Source organism: Lepidochelys kempii, chromosome 1, assembly GCF_965140265.1.
Source record: "Lepidochelys kempii isolate rLepKem1 chromosome 1, rLepKem1.hap2, whole genome shotgun sequence".
NCBI classification, from domain to species: Eukaryota; Metazoa; Chordata; order Testudines; family Cheloniidae; genus Lepidochelys; species Lepidochelys kempii.
In genome coordinates this window covers 335387012-335408881 of record NC_133256.1, presented here as the reverse complement: position 1 = coordinate 335408881, position 21870 = coordinate 335387012, and the positions used below count along the sequence as shown (strand labels likewise).

The 21870-nt window shown below is 44.4% G+C and overlaps 1 protein-coding gene across 1 annotated transcript; it reads right to left on the bottom strand.

The window, feature by feature from the left end:
* Positions 1-2986: 2986 nt before the first annotated feature.
* Positions 2987-21807, bottom strand: CDNF (cerebral dopamine neurotrophic factor). Its single transcript, XM_073328700.1, is given in 6 exon segments — positions 2987-3165; positions 6551-6692; positions 8924-9051; positions 12289-12299; positions 21552-21693; positions 21696-21807. Coding segments are annotated over 6 exon segments (714 nt in total).
* Between the last annotated feature and the right edge of the window lie 63 nt (positions 21808-21870).

Genomic DNA, 21870 nt, shown 5'->3' with positions numbered 1-21870 from the left:
TAAGGACCTGGTTTTGCTACTGTTTACAACAATGTAACTCTACTGAAGTGTGTGGAATTGAACTACTTTAAATGAGATCAAAATGTTTCTTTGAAGCAGACGTTACATTCTGTCTTTTTTCATACAAAAACTGGACGGACATTAATTTAGTGCATAGGCAAGCTAAGATTCAGCCAGCTGGTTTCTAATAAAAATAGACAACTGGTTTGTTGTAATAAGGACCAATCTGATTTTTTTACCGGTAAGTCAAACTGCACTTGAACCATTTCTGAGACTCAAAAAAGATTCTACTTAATTCTCTTTAATCCAGTTTTCACACACCACTGCAGTTCCTCCCTTCAGCGAGAAGCAGAAGTACACAAATAACTCGTGAAAGGGTAATTCTGCAGCAGGAAATACTATAACATTTATGAGAAACCACATAGTGCAAGGATACCAGATCACAGATGGCTGGCTATTTCACACCTCTACAGTTGGATGCATATCTGAATTGTACCTTAAACCCTTTTGAGATCTGTTCATTATTAGTGTACAAGCCTGGTTCTTTCCTACTGCACACACAGCAGACATCTCAGGCTTGATTCTTCTCTCACAGCAGTTTACACTGGAGTAACTCCACTGACTTCAGTGGATTTACTTTTGATTTATACCCATGTAAAGGAGACAGTCATGAAGCCTGTTCTCTAAGAAACAAAGTTGCAATGCCTTTTCAGTTCAGTGGGAGTTGTCTCTGTATCAAAGAATAGAATTTTGGCCCACATAATTTAGGATGTGGGCCCACTAATTCCTGGCTCTTCAAAGGCACATAATGCCTAAATACCTTTGAGGATCTGGGCTTAAATATTTTTTGCAAACATAAAACATTAATCGTGCAAATCACCACTGGATTTCAATTAAATGCAGGGATTTATGCAATCAAGATGAAAATATCTGGCAGTGAAGTCATAGTAACCTTTATCTTCCATATTTCAAACACTTCTAAAGATAAGCACTGAAATAGCTTTCTCCAGTGTACACAAAACCTTCTTTTCTGAAATGTAAATGTTTGAGTATTAGGTCACTTTAATATTTCAAAATCAGTTGGAACTTGGTAATCATAATCAGTTAGCCCCAATCCAGAAGAACAATTAAGACCTACTTCACTTTTAGCAAGTGAATAGTCCCATTGATTTCAATGGGACTATTCACATGCTTAAAATTGAGCCTTAAGTGCCTGGCTGGTCTGGGGCCTATGTGCATACGTGTAAAGTAATGACTTCAAACAAACTTGGACAAAACTTCTTGATTTAGTGGCACTCTCTGTCAACATTAGTGGTACAACTCACTAACTTCAGGGAATTCAAAGAAGGCCAAATAAAATATGTGAGAGAATGAAGAAACTGAGGAATTCTCAAAAGACTCTAAGGGAGTTAGGGGCCAAAATTCCATTGAAATCCTTTGAAAACCCCATCTTAAAAGAGCAAAATTATGCTTGTTGTGGCCAAACAGCAAGTAAGTTGGATATGCTAACCAGCTGCAAATACTTGAAGGGTGTCAATACCTAGGAAGGAACCGAACTAGAATGGACCAAAAAGGTAGATTGGTTTGTTTGCAAGTTTCTAAAATGTTCAAACTTTAGCAACCCGAGAACCCCCATTTTGATTTACAATTTTTCCCAGACCCCCAACACTCCTAACTCAGCCCCAGGCCCTGCCCCCACTCCAGCCCTTCCTCCAAGGCCCCACATCTTCCTGCCCCCACTGCACCCCTGCCCCTCCTCTTCCCCGCCTCTTTCCATGCCCCCGTGAGCATGCTCCATCTCTGCTCCTTCCCCTCCCTCCCAGCGCCTCCTGCACACAGGGGAACAGCTGTTCTGTGGCATGCAGGAGGCACTGGCCGGGGAGGAGTTATGGGAGGGAGGGTGAGGAGTTGATCAGCAGGGCTTGCGGACCTGCTGGAGTACCTCAACTGGCAGGAATATACTAAATAATCAAATAGGTCTTTTCCACCTCTAATTTCTGTTTCCAAACTGCTTAAATAAAAATATTGCTTTTCCCTGAATATATCAAGGTGTCGACCTAGGACTGGAAATGCACACGAGGGACAGTGGATGAGATAACAGCCTCATTCACTACAGAATGCTGGTTGTAAGGCCCCTGCCTCATTCCCTGCGGGAGTTAAAAGGTGTGTAATGAATGAGGCAGAGGCTGCAAAGAAGATTTTCTACAGAAATTTCACCAATTGAATTCAACTGGTGCAAGCCTCTGCATGGAGACTTATTGCATTGGTTTAAACATGGCTTATTTATGTACAAGTTGTGCCTACACATTACAAGCTATACCAATATAAGCCAAGTTTGAATAGACAGAAGAGCTGGTCTCCACACAGCTTGTGTATTGATTTAAACACATTGGTTTAGAAACAGATGTAGCTGAACTGATGCAACCCTCTACTGTGGATGCAGTTATACTATTATCAAATTGCTTATAATGGTATATATGATGTCATGGAAAATAATAGTATTTTGTTAATAATATGTAATGGTTTTTAAACCAATATGATCAAAGCAGTACAAGCCCTAATATTGTCTACACACAACATTACACTGGTTTAGCTAAAGGTCTGTTTTGGGTTTGTTTGGGGGAGTAGGTTGGTCTCTCCTCTTCTACTTTAGAGCATAAGATCTCTGGGGCACGGATCATTTTTTTGTTATGTGTGTGTACAGTCCTAGCACAATGGGGCTGAGGACTCTATTTGCTATTGCAATACCAATACAATTTGATTCTTATATATTATGTTCCTTGGTGCAGTGACCTTGTCTTGTCTGTAAAGTACTATGCCCTTCCATGGTGCTAGATAAGCAATTATTAATAATAACTCTGTTTTTTGGCACTTGTGAGTTGTAACCAAATGATAAGTTTTTAGCCCAGCTATTCCACTGTCAGTCATTCTTTGTGCACAGAAAGGTGACCTACCATAGCAAGCACTGGGCTGGCACAAGTATCAATCAAAGGTCTGATTTGGGGTTTGTAAGTGTATACTTAGGTGCCAGCTCCTTAATCAAGTTCACAAAGTCTGTTTTCTCTATACATGCTCTGCACACTTCTCCCCAGTTATCCAGGATCTTCCTCAGCTCAGCCACTCTCATCTTGGACAGATCCACCGAATTTAAGTCCAGTTTCCTTTCTGCAAAAACAAAGAACATGAGACATACTTTAGAGACCACAGGAGGGTTCATATTTGTCCTCAACTCCTCTGTGCTGCCAAAGAAAAAGATTCCAGTTCCTACAAATGTTCCAAAAGTGTCTCCTATAACTCAGGTAGTAGTTGAGTGAAGGACAAAAAGTTAAATATAAGGGGCCAGATCCTCACCTATTGTATATCTGCATAGCTCACGTGCAAAACAATAGAATTACACTGATTTATACCAGCTGAGGACCTGGCCTATAAATTCTGATTCTGATATCATTAACACACTGATGTAAAAGTGGAAACCCCATTGCCTTTAATGGAGTTATTCCTGATTCACATCGTGTGAAAACAGGGTCAGACCCAACTTTTCTTCTCAAAGTGACCACCTGTATAAGAAGTACATGGTTGAAACTATTGAAAATTGAAGTTTTCAACAAAAATCCATCTATTGGGTTTTTTCAACCAGTTACAGATTGTTCAATGTTCCTTCTATTGTTTTTTTTTCAAAATTTCAATAACATTTTTCAATGATTTTTGCAAAATTTGGAATTGTTTTTGACCAAATCTGATTAAAAGGACAGATCTTCCTCTATCTATTGAATATCCTACCTTCTGTGGCTCAAAACAAGGTCTATATAAAAAGGATGGTGATTCGATCTTTGAAGGAGCTACGACACAGAGCCTTATGGCCCTCATGTAACAAGACATGGACTCATACAAAGAAATTTGGCAACCATTTTTCTGCCTTATTCACCTGACACATGTACCCAGCAGGACCCTTGCTACACATAGTGATGTAATTCCGATCTTTGTTTTTAAGGCAAGTAAGAACATTGGTCTGTCCCATCATTGCTATTCCTATGGTCCATCTAGCCCAGTATTCTGTCTGACAGTGACCAGTGCCAGATGCTTCAGGGGGGGTGAGCAGAAGAGGGCAATTATCCAGTGATCCATCCCCTGAAATCCAGTCCCAGCTTCTGGCAAGCAGAGACTTAAGGACACCCAGAGTTGGAGTTGCGTCCTTGACCATCTTGTCCAATAGCCTTTGATGGACCATTCCCCCATGAACTTATCTCATTCTTTTTTGAACCCAGTTATAGTTTTGGCCTAGACAACATCTCATGGCAATGAGTTCCACAGGTTGACTGTGCATTGGGTGAAGCGGTACTTCCTTTTGTTTGTTTTAAACCTGCTGCCTATTAATTTTATTGGGTGACCCCTGGTTTGTGGGTTTTGTGAAGGGGCAAATAACACTTCCATATTCATTTTCTCTGCACTAGACATCATTTCATAGACTTCTATCATATCCCCCCTTACTCATCCCTTTTCCAAGCTGACCTGTCCCAGTTGTTTTTTAATCTCACCTCATAAGGAAGCTGTTACATACCAATAATCACTTTTGTTGCCCTTCGCTGTACCTCTTCCAATTCTAATATATTTTTTTTAAGATTGGGTGACCAGAACTGCATGCAGTATTCAAGGTATAGGTATACCATGGATTTATATGGTGACAATATTATCCATCACTTTCCTAATTGTTCTTAACATTCTGTTCGCTTTTTTGATTACCACTGCACATTGAGCAGATGTTTTCAGAGAACTATCCACGATGTCTCCAAGATTTTTCTTGAACAGCAACGATTAATTTAGACACCATTGTTTTGTATGTATAGTTGAGATTGTTTTCCAAATGTGCATTATGCACTTATCAACCTTGAACTTCATCTGACATTTTGTTGCCCAATCACCCAGTTGAGTGAGATCCCTTTGTAACACCTTGCAATCAGTTCTATCTTGAATAACTTTCTATTGTCTGCAAATTTTGCCATCTCACTGTTCACCCCCCCCTTTCCAGATCATTTATGAGTATGTTGAACAGCACAGTATTTCACGTCTACCTGGAAAGAGACCATCGGTGAGCAGTTTGTGGAGGAAGATGAGTCATGATACATCCCTTTAAAAATAAAATCAAAACCCTTTAAAAAAAAAAAAAAATGGGCAATCACTCTTTTAGAATTTTCAACCATTTTCAATACTTCATAATAAAAAGGAATTGTGCTTTGGAGACTATAGAACAGCTCCCACAACCGCACTGGGGAAAGAATTGGGCCTGTTAAATGGCCAGCTTCTCAACAGTAGCCCTTATTCTGCAGAGAAACCTTCACAGCTGGAATTGGCAAAGCTAGACAACACTGCTCACTGATATCAACGGCAGGACTCATGCTGCTTTCAGTGGGCTTTGCATCTCGCCCTGAGGACTCTGAGCTTTAGCAACATATTGGTGTGGTGGACGTTGGGTCAAAGTAACTCTCAGGGGAGGGGGAACAGGACATTTCAGTGTCCTAAAGGCAGGATGGAAATACTGGCTGAATTGGGTACAGAGAATGGAAGAAGGTGCATTTTCATGAGTTAGCAATTTCCTTGGCCATTTCTCACCACCTCTCTGTGACTTGGCATCCAGCAGTAGAGACTTTATTTTAAATGGCTTGTGTGAGCAGGCTGATTCCTTGTGGAACTGGCTTAGCAGAGCTCACTCCCTAAGCTTCTCAAGCCCTGACTGGCATCTGTTCCAATTCCTGCATAAAAATTGCTTGCAAGTATACCCAAGAGTGCCATGTGAGTGGTTCGGCTCAGCTGGGCAACAGGATGCCTTTGCCTCTGGTATAGAGACATTAAAACACAAATGAAGGATAACAGGCATGGGGTCAGCATCCTGCCAGTTCTTCAAATTCAAAGTGACTTGCAAAGAAAAGGACAAAGGGGTTGTGCTTTGTTTCTGCTTCTTCCTGGTGTATACAGGCCTGAAAGGTTTTTTAAGACACAGATAAGTTACAAGGATTTTTTTTCCTTGCTTGTTTTTTGCATTATACATTCAGTTTTACCACAGAAAACTACATGGACAAGTGGAAAGAAGTAAGTATTCAATATCAGTTACACAAAGGAAGTGCAGCCTAACTGAAGAGAGAGAAGAGATTTTTTAATTCACCATGTTTAAAATGATTTGTTTTTTGTTAATAGCTACTTAACTCAAACACATGCAAAAAAGCTCTCTCTTTAAAGAATTCCACATAACTGCCCCTTCACATAAGGGCTGAGAGAGTGCCCACCCACATACTTAAGCCAGCCAAAGAATCCTCCAGCAAAAATAGTGAAGACAAGACTTAATGCTCCTGATATTTCTAACTGGGGGAGGGCATTTCTCTCCTAATTTCTGAGAAGCAAAAAGAGTACAAACCTATTTATTTTCCTCTCTACAACCCATTTGACAATGAATATGGTATGTAGGCAGGAGCCAATGGGGATTCATGGGGATAATAAGTAGGTACAGAATGCAACTAGATCTCTAGGCCCACCAGTTTACTCCAGACTCTGGCCCTACCATATTTGAGCTCACAGATCTGAGTGTCGTTCTTCTTCAGTTTCTCGCATATCTTCGACACAGGCACATGAGCACTCATTGGGCGGCTGACCTCGCTGATGATCTTCGTGGCTGCATCGCTTGTTGCCCCAATGTAATAGCACTGAAACAAGCAGGACACATCATCAGCACTAAGAGAAAACCGGGAGTGGCTCCTGCCAACTGCTGAGGGGTTTACGTGAAGTACTGTATACCTCCAACTCCCATTGAAGTTGATGGAATTTGAAGATGCTTAGCACTCTGAAGGATTGTACACTAAAACTCAGACTCCTACCACTTCCTCTTTTGACAGAAAGACCTTCCCCGTAGTGGTGTGTTAAATGGATGCTTTGTTATGCTTGGTGGAATGCTGGGATATTGCAGGTCTGGCACATCTCACAGGAGACGAGGTGTGTTTGTGTTTGATGTACCTTATCTATGAGGCAGCTTGGAAGCTGTTATTGTGCAAATAACAGATTTGTGCAAATAACAGATTCCTCTGACTCTGATTACTACTTTGTACAAGGTATTGTTATTAAATAAGCCACTGACAATATGAAATACTGTCTCCAGGACATGAATTATATCACCCTGTTAACACAATCAATCATAATTTGTTACCAATGGGACATTTCCATCTCATCATAACACCTTCTAGAATGGGGTGCATCTGATGGAAAACAATGGCCCATTTTTGTTACGTCTTTCAATAGGCAGAGAGCAAATAGATACTTTCAATCAGAAGGACCTTTGTTTTGTATTAGGGATCAGATTTTGCCACCCTTATTCATGTTGAATAGTCTCAGTGAGGAAAACAGAACTACTTGGCATATGGGGTACTATTCAGCATGAGAATGGTTAGGCGGTTGGTGTGCTGAGGCCATGGCCCATCATGCTGACCAAGACAGTTTTCTTGCTTCCTTGTGCTCCCCCATCCGTCTGTCTGTATCCACCTGTTGTCTCTTGTCTTACATTTAGACCGCAGACTCTTTGGGGCAGGGACAGTCTTTTTGTTCTGGGTTTGTACGTATCTAGCACAATGGGGTCCTGGTCCATGACATGCTCCTACGCAGTGTAGGTACTACAGTAATACAAATAATAACAAAACCTGGCTCTAGGAGGCTAACGAAACAAGAGAGGACACAGTGACGCCATTGTGTGACCATGCAGTGTGGGTGTGTCGTTTAACAGTCTTCAGTGAACTGAAAACAAAATGGCTGCCAGTCTTTGCAAACAGCGGTCCTTAAAGATTTAAAGTGGCAGAATACAGACCACCCGTGCATAACAAAGCTAAAGACACCACAGCTCTCATCGGGACTGTCACTAGCCTAAAGCCAGGCTGGTGAGGTGCTGAATAGCACTGCAGCATTGTGCCCTGCCCAGAAGCTCTTCCCTATGGGGCTCAGTGATTCCTCTACCACTCCTTATCATCACTTGGCTGCTTAGCAGAGCAGAAAGAAGAATGAAGGGCATTTTTTCTCCCCAGCGAACACTGGGAAACAGCTGAAAAGCCTCTGAATTGTGAGGGACTCAGCATTAAGGCATGGCAGGAGAACTTGGCTTTAAAAACTAACATAACATAACATAAAAGTTAGATACTGCAGTAGGCTTCCGCCAGCCCCAGTCTCTTCTGCAGTCCAGAACCCCCCACTTCCAAAATGGAGGGTGCCTAGTGGCCTTTGGTCTCTGCAGCCTTAGCCCACATCCTTGCACAATGACAGCTCTTCTACTTACTCAGTGCTGTGCAGGACACAGCACAGTAATACTGAGAAGCACCTGCCACAGGCTTGAAATATGTGGTGTCCCCATCGAACTGTAGGGTGTAGGCCTGTGATTAGTGCTACCCCTGAGCCCAGGAAACAGAAATCATCTGTTTATCCACAGAACAGGTATATCATGGGTGGCAGCAGGGCAAACCTCTCCCACATGGTCCCACCAGCTTTGATCTGGAGGGATCACTTCTAGGAACGAAAGGGCAGCTCAGTCCCCCGCCTTGCCCTCTTAGCTAAACTACCCAAAAGGATGCTAACTAATGCCGATTGTGGTGGTGCATTTGGGGTCCCATCCAATGCCCAATGAATGAAGGGAAAGATTCCCATTAATTTCAAAGAGTGTTGGATCAGGGTCTTAATAATGTGGACACTTATAAACCTGAAATTAAACAAAAACCTTCAAACTTATTTTACCTAAGCTAGCAGTTGGTAATAATTTTCAGCCACTGTTGACGTAGCTGAATTTGAACCAGTGCCCTACAGCTCAATACTAAATGACAGTGCAGATTAACCAATATTATCTCATCTAATCAGTATTTTTTTTTCAAAGCATCATGAACTTAAAGACAAAAGAGATGAGTACCAAGCGGTGTTCTTTTCCTTTTGTATCCATGCAGCTGTTAACCAGTTCTCTCTCTATGGTGGCCACAGTGAAGTCAGAATGTTTTTCTTTTAATGAGTTGTAAAATCTATCCAAAAATCCTTTACACACTGTAAAAAGAAAATAAAATATATAAGCCACCCAGTAGGGTCTAGCAAAGCCTCAGGAATTTTAATAACTTGGCTAAAAACAGGGATCCATTAGCACATCATAAAAACAGAAAATGACAGATTTTAACAAATGAAGAATTTAAAAAAACAAACAAAAGGTTTATTTCAGCATTTTAGCTCCCAGTATTGCCAACAACAGGAATGGAAGGAATATGTAGGAATGGAATTCGTCCTGTCAGCTCTGGATGTTTCTCACGCCTTAAGTCTTTTATTATAACAGGAGATCAGAATACATCAGCATTTTGATCTTGGTTCGATTAAGTTAATCTCAACTAGAAAATTTAATTGTGTTTAATCACCATGAAAAAAAAATCAGTTTAGGTGAGACGATACTGCCCAGGACTGGCCAGGGAAGACAAGGAAAGGCTGTTGTGTTCTGTCCCTTTTAAGTACGCATCCTGCCCCCATTACCATAGTATCTGATTGCCTCAGTCTTTAATGCAGGCTCAGGTGAAGGATTTTTGCCTAGAATTGGCTAGTTGGCTATAAGTGCAGAAAGCACAGATCCATGAATTTCAGACACATTCCCAGGCATTGCTGGAGGAGATGACTTCACAGCGTGAACAAAGCAGGTAGAGGAAAGTTTATTATTCTGTGCTGGCCAATGAAGTTAAGACACTTCTACTTGGCAAAGAAAACGTTTTGGACAGGTGAGGACAAGTAACCCTCCCCCCCCACCACCCCCAGTATGAATGGTGGCTCAGGAAGGCCGAGCCAGGTGGACAGCAAGTTTCTCACACCTGTGGATACTGGGGGGCTGTCCACAGAGAGCACAAGAGTTCTCACAAGAAGAGTGGTGCCGGACATGGAGTCTCAAGACCCAGGTGGAGGCAGAGAAAGACCACTTCAAAGAGCAGATGTGTGAAGGAGCCAGACTGAACAGAGGCCTTGAGAAGGCAATTGCTCATCTAGAAAACAGACAGAAGGAGGTGGAACATCTGCTACTTTTGGAGAAGAACTGCTATTCTCACTACAAGAAATGGGGAAAGGCAGTAGCTGAAGCTCAGGACACAGAGAGGCTCATGCTTGCCCTGGAGCAGCAGATGACTGAGCTGAAACAGGAGGAACTTAAAATGGGAGAGTGAGAAAAAGGAAAAGATGCTGCTAAAGGAGCAACTGAAAAGTCTGCAGGTAACAGAGCAGGCTGAGATCTCCTAGCTCCAAGAAGAGCTAGTCACGCTCACTGAAGAGTTAAAAAGGAAGCAAGAGTTTCTCACAACTATACATATAGAAGGAAGCTCTTCATAGTGACAGCAAGGCCGAGATTGTGGTGATCCAGAAGAGGACAGATGAGCGGAAATCTCCGCAATTTTGGAACCTGAAATTACAATAGACTCTACAGACAGTTATGTGGAATGTCTCTGAGGTGCAGGGCCAGCTACAGAGCTAGCCTAATGAACATGCATGCGGAGGCTCTGCAAACACTTCAGACCCAGATTCAGATGTTGGAGACCCAGCCAATGAGTTTGCAAGACTGAAACGCAGTGCTCAGATGGGAGCTACAGCAACAATGGAGCAAGAAGGAGATGGTCACAGGACAGCAGGATGACCTCAACATCCAAGCCAACAACCACCTCCTGGAACAAATGGAGGAAATGAGAAGACTGAGGTTGATGGTCCAGAAGAGGGCAGAGAGGTGTGATAAGCACACAAGCATGGTGACCGCTGACCAGAAAGCTTGTATTCCCACAAGCAAATGGAGTAAGGATTCAAGCAGCTGGGAAGATGGTATAAGTGTGTGGATTCACCACACAGTGACAGATATAATATCAACAGCCACCAATACAGAGATTGTGTAGACTATAGCCTTTACACCACTCAACAAACCCAACCCCTACTGGAATGGAGAAAAGTAGAAGACAGGTTCAAAGAGGAAATCATGGCTCAATTCAATATCCTACAGGCCCAAAGGGTTGAGCACTTGCAAGAACTCGAAGGGATGTACTCCTCAAGAGACAGGATGTGAGCTCAAGCTATACAATGGGAACAGGACCTGACCAGAATTGAAAAAAGAGATTGGAGAACAAGTGTTTGATGATGCAAAGGAGCAGACTAAGCTCCAGAACTTAAGGTTCCAACTTGCTTCAGGTCCAGCATGGATAAAGGTAAAGAGCTGGAGAGCCTGAAGGAGCCATTCTTATGTAACACTGACAGACTCTGGTTGTCATCGGGCGGGATTGAACCTGGAATCTCTGGAGCTTAATGCATAAGCCTCTACTACATGAGCTAAAAGCCACATGGCTCTTAGCTAAGGCTGTAGCAGACTCATTAAGCTCTAAGTGGTGCCGGTGCCACTAGAAGGGACAGAACACCACACACAGGAGTTGTGTGGGTTACACTTAGAAAAGAGTTGTAGTGGTTGCACCCTGAAGGATAGCTTGAGCCACGAGGGACCTCAAACAGTTGAAATTAAGAGCTGCCCCGCCCTAGCTCAGATGACACAGGAACACAACAAGGCTGTAAGGCAAGGCCACAGCCAGACCCCAACTAAAAAGAGCTTTCCCCAGAGGAAAAAGGAAGACTAAAAATGATCCTAACATACTGAATGACATCCATGCAACAGTGTGGGTACAGAAAGAACAAAAGCAGGTGTTGCTAAGCCAGATACTAACAGCTGTGGGCAAAACAGTACAGAAACCTGCTGAACCTGAACCTTAAGATATCCTTAACCAGCCACTGGCGAAGTGACCTAAACCCTGAGAAGAAGACAAGGCTCGTTTAGAAGCCCAAGCAAAGGACTGAATTTAAAGGCCCTAGAGCTGCAGCTGAAGACCCCTGGCAAGGGCAGATAGTTTGGGCTTTTTGCTACCCCAGAAGGGGTTCCTTTTTGACTGTGTGACCCGACCATAGGGCCAAGGCACTGAAGACCCACCAAGAAAGGTCAGCAACGTACAGGGGGCTCCAGCTGCAGAAAAAGGCCTGCAGTACTGCATGCAGCAACAGGAGGTGCTTGAGGAGCGTCCCATTACCATTTCCCATAACCTATCTCACATCTTGGAGTTATGTCATTAACACAATACTTTTGCATTTATACAGTTCCTTCCAGCCCAGGGTTTCAAAATGCTTCATAAACATTAATTAATTAAGCCTCACAACACTGCTGTGGCATGTTGTTAGCACCATTTAATAGGTGGGGAACCTGGGGCCCAGAGAGGTGAAAGGCTAACATTTTCAAACCTTGGCATCTGCTCCTGGGCTCCTAAATCCAGATTTTAATACTGCATGCAGACAACATCAACTGAACATAAACTTAAAGGGGCCGATTTTCCCTCCTCATTTAATGAGTTAAAAATATTTGAACTTGCAGAAAGAAAAGGAGTACTTGTGGCACCTTAGAGACTAACCAATTTATTTGAGCATGAGCTTTCGTGAGCTACAGCTCACTTCATAGCATGAGCTTTCGTGAGCTACAGCTCACTTCATCGATGAAGTGAGCTGTAGCTCACGAAAGCTCATGCTCAAATAAATTGGTTAGTCTCTAAGGTGCCACAAGTACTCCTTTTCTTTTTGCGAATACAGACTAACACGGCTGTTACTCTGAAACCTGAACTTGCAGAGTAAGTCCTGGCATCGCCAGTTACTACTACCAGTTGAAAATGTTCAGTTGGTTCCTACTAGTTCCAGTTGTTAACTAGGGATCCAATTCAGCAAAGCACCCCTATTCAGTAAAGTACTTGCTTAAAGTTCTGTGTATGCTTAAGTGCTTTGCTGAGTTAGGGTATAGGTTTGGAATAGAGTCTTTTAGTTCCTGGGGCAGTTGATCCTCCAGTAAGAACTACCAGAGGCCAGCAGTGACTACCTGAATGATTTTAATGGAGTCTATTGAAAGTTTCCAGTAGGGTAATCTGGGGAACATGCTGCTTATTTGTTCTTTTGCTTTATTAATGTGAAGTGCAGGTGTAACTTTCTTTGCAGCATCCCGGTGCCTACCCCTGAGGATAATCCAATGTCCGCATGAATATGATGATTTGCTACGAACATTTTTTTTAAATGGTAACTTGTCTCAAGTCTAGCTATCAAGTATGGAGACATGGAAGATAACTTGGTGGCCTTGTGTAATTAGCCATGTGTACTCTTTCCAAAGTGAAGAATTAGGCAGGGAGCTGCTGACCGAATGGAGCAAGAGAAGGGATTTAGCAAGTCATTGATTATTTTATTCAGTTCAGTGCTGTTTACAAGCAAACAAAATCAGTTGGTCTCACTGGTCAATTATCCCAGGATTATTTGGTGCAGGAAAGCAGCTTTGTCTAGGACAGTAATTTAATGACTCTTGTTACAGGTCTGGATTTTGGTTGTTTCAGGCTATCAGACAATAGAATTTTTCTATCTCAGTGACTAAAACTTGTGACTCAGTGTATTATAAAGGAGGTGTGGTTACCACTTACCAGGCTAGCCACGTCCTTTCAAGGAAAAAGAAGAAAAGCAACAACTCAACTCTTGGACAACAGCAAAGGGAATTTTATAGTTTGTTTTGTAATAACCTAACAAAAAGCCCAGTGATGTTGGTTAATTAACCCTTTGGCACCAAGCTTTCCCAATGCTTAAAACTCTGCTGCAAAATCCCCAACCTGTCAAACACTCCAAGCTGCAAAAGACTTATCAGGTGGTAATTGTATGATATGTTCATGCCACCTACAGGAAAAAACACATCCCTTCAAGAGATGTTGCTTGTAAAGCTTTGCATTAATACTTTTTTTTTTTAAAATGGCTGTTATGCGAGATTGATTATCTAGTATCACTGGACACCCTGCTCATAAAAAAAATCCTATTCAAGTTATCATTAATTAACCAAAACATTTAATGCATCTAATTCACTAATGGCAGGTTTTATAAAGTATTTAATAGTCACTTTCCCCTGTCTGTGTCCCAGTTACCTCAATTGTGAAATGGGGATAATGATAATGACTTCCTTTGTAACGCGCTTCGAGATCTATTGATGAACAACTCTATGTAATATTGTTATTATACTTTACAACTATATCACAAAAGTGCTCTGAGAATTGTCAATTCACACTCCACTGAAATCCATCCAACTCTGGGGAGCAGCAGGTTAACAGACACAACACACACAGCAGTTTGGGACAGGAAATGAAGAGTACCCGTGTCCATCTGAAACTGAAGAAAGTATTCTGACGTGGGCAGAATGTAGTTACGCTGTGTGGAATTTAACCCCACCCCCGGGGGGGCTAATAGCCCTAATTTTACAAAAACTTCCATGAGAACTTTCATGATCACAAGTGATCAGAACCTCAGTTTTACACCCCTTTAAAAAGCCAGCACCTCCAGTAGCATGATGCTCCTAATACCACAGTGAGGAACTTGGTTCTGTACAAACTCGGAGAGGAAAGTGCCACCTACCGGTTCACCAACACCACTTCCTGCAGCATCTGGGTTTACCCTGGGGGTTTCCTAAGTATTGACTCAGTCTGCCCCTGCTTACCTCCTGGGATATGATAAGAGCATAGACAGTGATGATACAGCTGTCATCCACAGCCTCCTACAAGCTTAATTTTCAAGGAATTAAGGCAGCACATGCAAAAGATAATTAAAAGGGGTTCTTTTACCCCCCCAGGGACATTTTAGAGCACATATTATTTACTGAGCACCAGCAGTGGGCTGGGCAGTAGTGCAGTCAAGGGTAAATTCAGGTAAACTGAGTTTACCTGCCTCTCATTTGGGGAACATGGAGTTTAGGTTAGATTAGTTCACCCACTTCTTTTTTTTTACCACTACAGCACTGATGCTGGGCACTGCATACATGTCTTTGCTTCCCAGCTAATATCTAACAGATGTTTCTGCTTGTTTTTATCACTGTGATTTTACTACAGGTACAGGCTAAAATCCAAGGGGGAGCTCTTTGAATCTCAGCGTTTCAGGCTGACCCTGGGCTTTCAGTGCAGTAGTAGCTTGGATTCCTACAGCAGAGGGGCTCACAATGTGCTAACAGCGCATCTCGCTGGCAGGTCCGGCCTTTGAATTTGTGGAGCGCCAATGTGCCAGATGGGAAGAATCATGCCATGAGCTGCCTCCCACTCCTGGGAGGGGGCCTGGAGATTATGCAGGCCTGTGGCAACTTGTGTTCTCCCACACAGGTCTAGCTACTAAGGAAGGAAATAGGTCTGCAAGCTGCAGACTGGGAAGTGTTTGCTTTGCTGAGAGCCTGCCATCAGTAGTTTATACTGAGGCTGGTGCTGATAGTTGGCCATCTGAGTTGAACTAACATATTTCAACAGAACTCTTGGCTAAAACTCTACCTCCCTGCAATTCAGTGTGAGAGCTCTCTATGGAGACTTAAAGGAAATTGAATCTCTCTGTTCAGAGACACATGTGACTCCTTCATCGTAGTATCTGAACATCTCCCAAGTATTTATGGATTTTAGCTCACAAACCCCTATGACATGAAGTACTACGGTGTCCATTTTACAGAGGGGAAACCGAATCTTACGGTCTGACTATGCTGCACTGGGGAGGTCTGATTGCAGCAGGGGTAGACGTACCTGAACCTGCTTTGATTGAACCACAAGAGCAGTGAAGCCGCTGCAGCACAGGATGTACGAGCCCACCCGGGACCCTGGGGACTCTAGCAGCTAGTCCACACTGCTGCAGCTTCACTGCTTGGTATCCAAGCCAGCTTGAGTAACAACAGCAGTGAAGCCATGGCAGCATGGCTTAGCACCACACACCTAGAACCCCTGGTACATACGTGAGCAGCTGCTGCGCTTGCTGCCACAGTTCCACTTCTGTTGCCACTCGACCTAGCTTTGATCTAGCTGGCTTGGGCCTGCCTACACATGCTGCAATCACACCTCCAGTTGCAGTGTAGACATACCCATGGAGAGTGACTTGCCATATGCATGTAGGAATTCTGTAGCAGACCCAGGAATTTAACCCAGCTGTTCCGAGTCCCAATCCAATGCTCTCCTGACCATCCCTCCTCCCCATGCAGAAGAGTGGACACCATTAAGCCTTTAATACACTTACAATACATTGCTATTGCAAACTGGGCATCTCTTCCATTTTCCTTATTTAAGTGTAACTCCTTGGTAGCTGCCCCGTGTGCCAGGCAAGTCCCAGGATCAGGGCAGCTCCAGAGCTGCCCACGCACCTTCTGAAGTACTAACTTGCCAATGGAATGGCAGCACTGAGAAGTCTGTCACTGCAGTAGCCCAGAAATTAAAGTGATGGTGCTTTGTTGAAAGTAAAATGTTTAAAGGATTTTTTTTGCCTGTGCTACTGTTACCATCTCAGATGGTTAAAGACAAAAGAATTCTTAAAATTTCATTTACTTTCCCCCAGTTATGGTACTTGTAGCCTTTTAGTCAGCTTGGATCAGGAGTGGGCAAACTTTTTGGCCTGACGGCCACATCTGGGTGGGGAAATTGCATGTAGGGCCATGAATGTAGGGCTGGGGCAGGGGGTTAGGTTGCGGGAGGGAGTGCTGGGTGTGAGAAGGGGTGCAGTGTGCAGGAAGGGGTTGGGGTGCGGGATGTACAAGGGGGCTCAGGGCAGGGGGTTGGGGGGCAGGAGGGGTGTGGCAGGGAGATCAGGGCAGGGGTTCAGGGTGCAGGTGCTTACTTGGAGCGGCTCTCATGTGGCAGCGGCACACAGGGAGGCTAAGGCAGGCTCCCTGCCTGCCCTGGCCCCGCGCCGCTCCCAGAAGCGGCCGACACCACGTCCATGTGGCCTCTGGGGAAGGGGGAGCAGAGGGCTCTGCGCGCTGCCCTTGCATGTGGGTACCTCCCCCGAAGCTCCCATTGGCCGCGGTTCCCCGTTCCCAGCCAATGGGAGCTGCGGGGGAGCGGTGCCTGCAGGCGAGGGCAATACACGGAGCCCTCTGCCCCCACCCCCTTCCCCAGAGGCCGCAGGGACGTGGTACCGGCCGCTTCTGGGAGTGGTGCGGGGCCTGCGGTGCCATGGGGGTGGCAATCCTGCAGGCCGGATCCAAAGCCCTGATGGGCCAGATCCGGCCCGCGGGCCGTAGCTTGCCCACCCATGGTTTGGATTGTGAAATTAGATTGCTCGATTTCACTTTCTGGTTGGTATGCACTAGCACCATGCTGTTATTACACTGCAGTGTAACACTTAAGATCCTGATCCTGAAACCTGCTCCACATGGGCAGACCCCTGGGCCTCTGTGGAACCACATTGGCTTTGGCCGTTGCATGGGAATGGTTTGCAGGATCAGGGCCTCAATTCTTATGCACTAATACAATGCTGCATTGAGGTTTTCATTTTTAAAGTGTTTAGAGCATAAAACATTTTTATTCATTTTACAATTTGGATTTTGTTTAAAAAAGATTCAAACGGGCCTAAAATTTTTAGTTGACACATTCCATTTAAATCAAGCGTGTTCTAAAACATCACACACACATATAGGCTCTGGGGAACTATGTTTGTTTTCTGTTGCCTAACAGTACTGGTGTGTCCCCATGTCCCTCTTACTGCAAGAAGAAAAGCTGATAGAGAACGCTTTTGTGTGCCTCACATCAACATTCATCTACTGTTTATGTACTAAGAAAAGGAGTACTTGTGGCACCTTAGAGACTAACCAATTTATTTGAGTATAAGCTTTCGTGAGCTACAGCTCACTTCATCAGATGCATCCGATGAAGTGAGCTGTAGCTCACGAAATCTTATGCTCAAATAAATTGGTTAGTCTCTAAGGTGCCACAAGTACTCCTTTTCTTTTTGCGAATACAGACTAACATGGCTGTCACTCTGAAACCTGTTTATGTACTGATTGTGTGTATATTTAGCATACAGGACCTAAAGAAAACAAGGGGCTGTACAGTGAGAGATAAGAGCTTTTAAAGAAAATTAATGACAGCATACAGATGGTAGGTTAGAAAATTTTATTTACACATTTTACTTAGCACATATTATTGTACACCTGTGGCCGAGATGAGCCACAGTTTCATAAGCTACAAGCAAGGAGAGACATGATGGCAAAATGGTATGACTTGCGTCGAATTTTTGCCATTGTTGCACAAAGAGTCTGACTTAACTGGGCATAGGGGTTATTTTTACGACTGTCAATGACACAGGTATCATCCCTCCTTGCGCCCCATTCCAACTTTTGCAACCCTGTGCACATGCCAGTTTTGACACCCTTGTCCTCTTTTCCCACACTACCTCTTTATGCTCAAAATGTTCTTTGTCAACCCCTCCTTAAGACTCCCTTCTACAAGCCATTAACTAACGTAATGGGGAGGGAGGAGGCATGAAGAAAACTTTCACTGTGTTTTATCCCTCTGCCCTACCCTTCACCTGTTGCTTGATTGCTAGATTGTGAGTTCTTAGAAGCAGAGACTATGTCTTGTATATTTGCACAGAGGTTAGCATATTTACGGTGCTAATGTTACAAATATTATTTATAATGCAGTATTTTCTACAGGCTTTCATGTTGACCCCATTAAATCAAGCAGATACACAACCTGGTGTAACGGACAGAGCCACATGGATCCAGGCAGAGATTCCTAAAAGGTGGCCAAGATTTTGTTTTATTTACTCTATTTCTCCATCAATGGCCAGGTATAACAGGCCAGAGCAACCAGTGCTTACAAAAAAGCCCTCTAATAAATGGAGGCCTGGCTCCATGGAACCGTGGCCTTAATTTTGACAACTGAATTCCAACCTTGATTTCTACCTGTGACGCATGACCAGAAAGGGTTAAGTGTCCTGCAGGATGAATGACTCAAATTCAACCCTTAAAAATATGTGGGGAGATAATGTTTGTGTTTTTGTGTATTTACATATATATTGGTAGAGGTCAACAATGTAATCAAACAGTCCCTGTCTATGCTGTATTCTGTTAATTCAGAGATCAAAAGAACATTTCAGCATTTAAATGAACTGTAAACACAGGATATCCCTGTATTTATCTCTTTGAAGTGTATAGCCAGTCATCTGCGAATGGTGGAAAAACAGACGATTGCCTTATATTAATTTGTGTAGCTAAGTACTGGTGATAGACCTTCTTCGAAGTTGCCCTGATTGCCTATTGTAAGCCAAGGGACTTTGACCTATCAAAGAAGGCCTGAAATTGTATAAAAGATCCTTGGGTCATAGATTCATAGATTCATAGATATTTAGGTCAGAAGGGACCATTATGATCATCTAGTCTGACCTCCTGCACAATGCAGGCCACAGAATTTCACCCACCACTCCTAAAAAAGACCTCACACCTATATCTGTGCTATTGAAGTCCTCAAATTGTAGTTTGAAGACCTCAAGGAGCAGAGAATCCTCCAGCAAGTGACCCGTGCCCCATGCTACAGAGGAAGGCGAAAAACCTCCAGGGCCTTCCAATCTGCCCTGGAGGAAAATTCCTTCCCGACCCCAAATATGGCGATCAGCTAAACCCTGAGCATATGGGCAAGATTCATCAGCCAGATACTACAGAAAATTCTTTCCCGGGTAACTTGGATCTTACCCCATCTAAAAACCCATCACAGGCCATTGGGCCTATTTACCATGAATATTTAATTACCAAAACCATGTTATCCCATCATACCATCTCCTCCATAAACTTATCGAGTTTAATCTTAAAGCAAGATAGATCTTTTGCCCCCACTACTTCCCTCGGAAGGCTATTCCAAAACTTCACTCCTCTGATGGTTAGAAACCTTCGTCTAATTTCTAATCTAAATTTCCTAGTGGCCAGTTTATATCCATTTGTTCTTGTGTCCACATTGGTATTGAGTTTAAATAATTCCTCTCCCTCTCTGGTATTTATCCCTCTGATATATTTATAGAGAGCAATCATATCTCCCCTCAACCTTCTTTTAGTTAGGCTAAACAAGCCAAGCTCCCTGAGTCTCATAGAATCATAGAATATCAGGGTTGGAAGGGACCCCAGAAGGTCATCTAGTCCAACCCCCTGCTCAAAGCAGGACCAATTCCCAGTTAAATCATCCCAGCCAGGGCTTTGTCAAGCCTGACCTTAAAAACCTCTAAGGAAGGAGATTCTACCACCTCCCTAGGTAACGCATTCCAGTGTTTCACCACCCTTTTAGTGAAAAAGTTTTTCCTAATATCCAATCTAAACCTCCCCCACTGCAACTTGAGACCATTACTCCTCGTTCTGTCATCTGCTACCATTGAGAACAGTCTAGAGCCATCCTCTTTGGAACCCCCTTTCAGGTAGTTGAAAGCAGCTATCAAATCCCCCCTCATTCTTCTCTTCTGCAGGCTAAACAATCCCAGCTCCCTCAGCCTCTCCTCATAAGTCATGTGTTCCAGTCCCCTAATCATTTTTGTTGCCCTTCGCTGGACTCTCTCCAATTTATCCTGATCCTCTCATCTCAGATTTGCTTCAGCTTCATCGGGGGAAGTTTGAGTTGCAAGACTGAGATCCCAGTTAAACCAGAACACACTGAATAGGATATTGGACTATAATCTATGGACTAAATTCTAAAAGAACTCCTTGCAACTACAAAGCTCACCATCTCTGCTATGAATCTGAACCTCAAGAATTGAACTCATGCCTATATGTATATTGATCTTTTAACCACTCTCTCTCTCTCCCTTTTCTTTTTAAATAAATTTTAGTTAATAAGAATGGCTGTAAGAAAGCATGTATTTGGATAAAATCTGGAATATTCATTAACCTGGAAGGTAATGTGTCTGATTCCTTGGGATTGGTAGGAACTTTTTTATATGATGAAATGAGATTTTTAAGAAATCATCATACCTGACTTGGGTGTGTAGGCGGAGGCCTGAGGCTGGGTTTCTTTAAGGGGACTGTGTTGTTGATTTCTGAGTAACCAGCGAGTATAACAGAAGCTGCTTTGTGCTGGCTTGGTAAGTCTAAGTATTGGCATATCTACTAGCTTGGGGGATTGCCTGCCCCACTCTTTGCAGTTCACCCTGAGTGACCTCAGCTGGCTCCCCTGGGATGCCGGTGACTACCATCTGTCAGTGACACAGAAGCGTCATTAACTATGCGTGCAAGCAGCATTCAAAATCACTGCTCTAGAGCACCAGGAGCGAGGACACGAGGCCTCTGCGTATGACTCCAGCCTGTCTGCCATGTCTGACCTGATTTCCGAAGTGGCTGAGCGAGCACAGGTAGCGCCCACTTGCTTTCATGGGATCTTTGACTGAGCACTTCCGAAAATCAAAGCGAGGGGGCGCCAGGCAGCGGAGGCAAATCTGCCCCAGGGGAGCTGGCAGGAACCCCAAAGAGACTCTCCCGGGGACGCTGCGGGGGCCGGGGCCACGCATGGGGGGGGCTGCACTTCCCACGGTGGATTAACCAGTCCTGGGGTGGGGGGGGGCGGCTCTCCCTCCCCCCCCCGGATGAGGACGATCGCACTGTTAAGAGACCGCCGTGAGGCACAGGGCGCACGCCGCAGCGAGCAGCCGGGGTCATGCAGCTACTGCTAGCACCGGACAGCGGCACACGGGGCAGTCAGGCCAGCGGGCCCCAGTCCCTCTGCCCCGCCCGGCCCCACGGGGCGCGGGCGGCGGCGGCGGCCCAGGGGCCCGCGCACAGCAGGGCGAGGGCCGGAGCTGCGCGGGGGGCCGCGCGCGGGGGGCTGGCAGCGCCGCCGGGCTCGAGACGAGACCCCCGCCGACTGACCCCGCCCCCTTCTCCCCTCCCGGCCGCCGCCGCCGCCGCCGCCGCCACCAGGAGGAAGAAAAGTGCTTGGGTTGCTGGGCTCGGTGACGACGAACCCCGGCTCGATCTTTCATTGGCGGCTCGCCGCCTCCGTCTGTACCCGGAAGGGCGAGGGAGAAACCTGAGCCTGTCTCTGC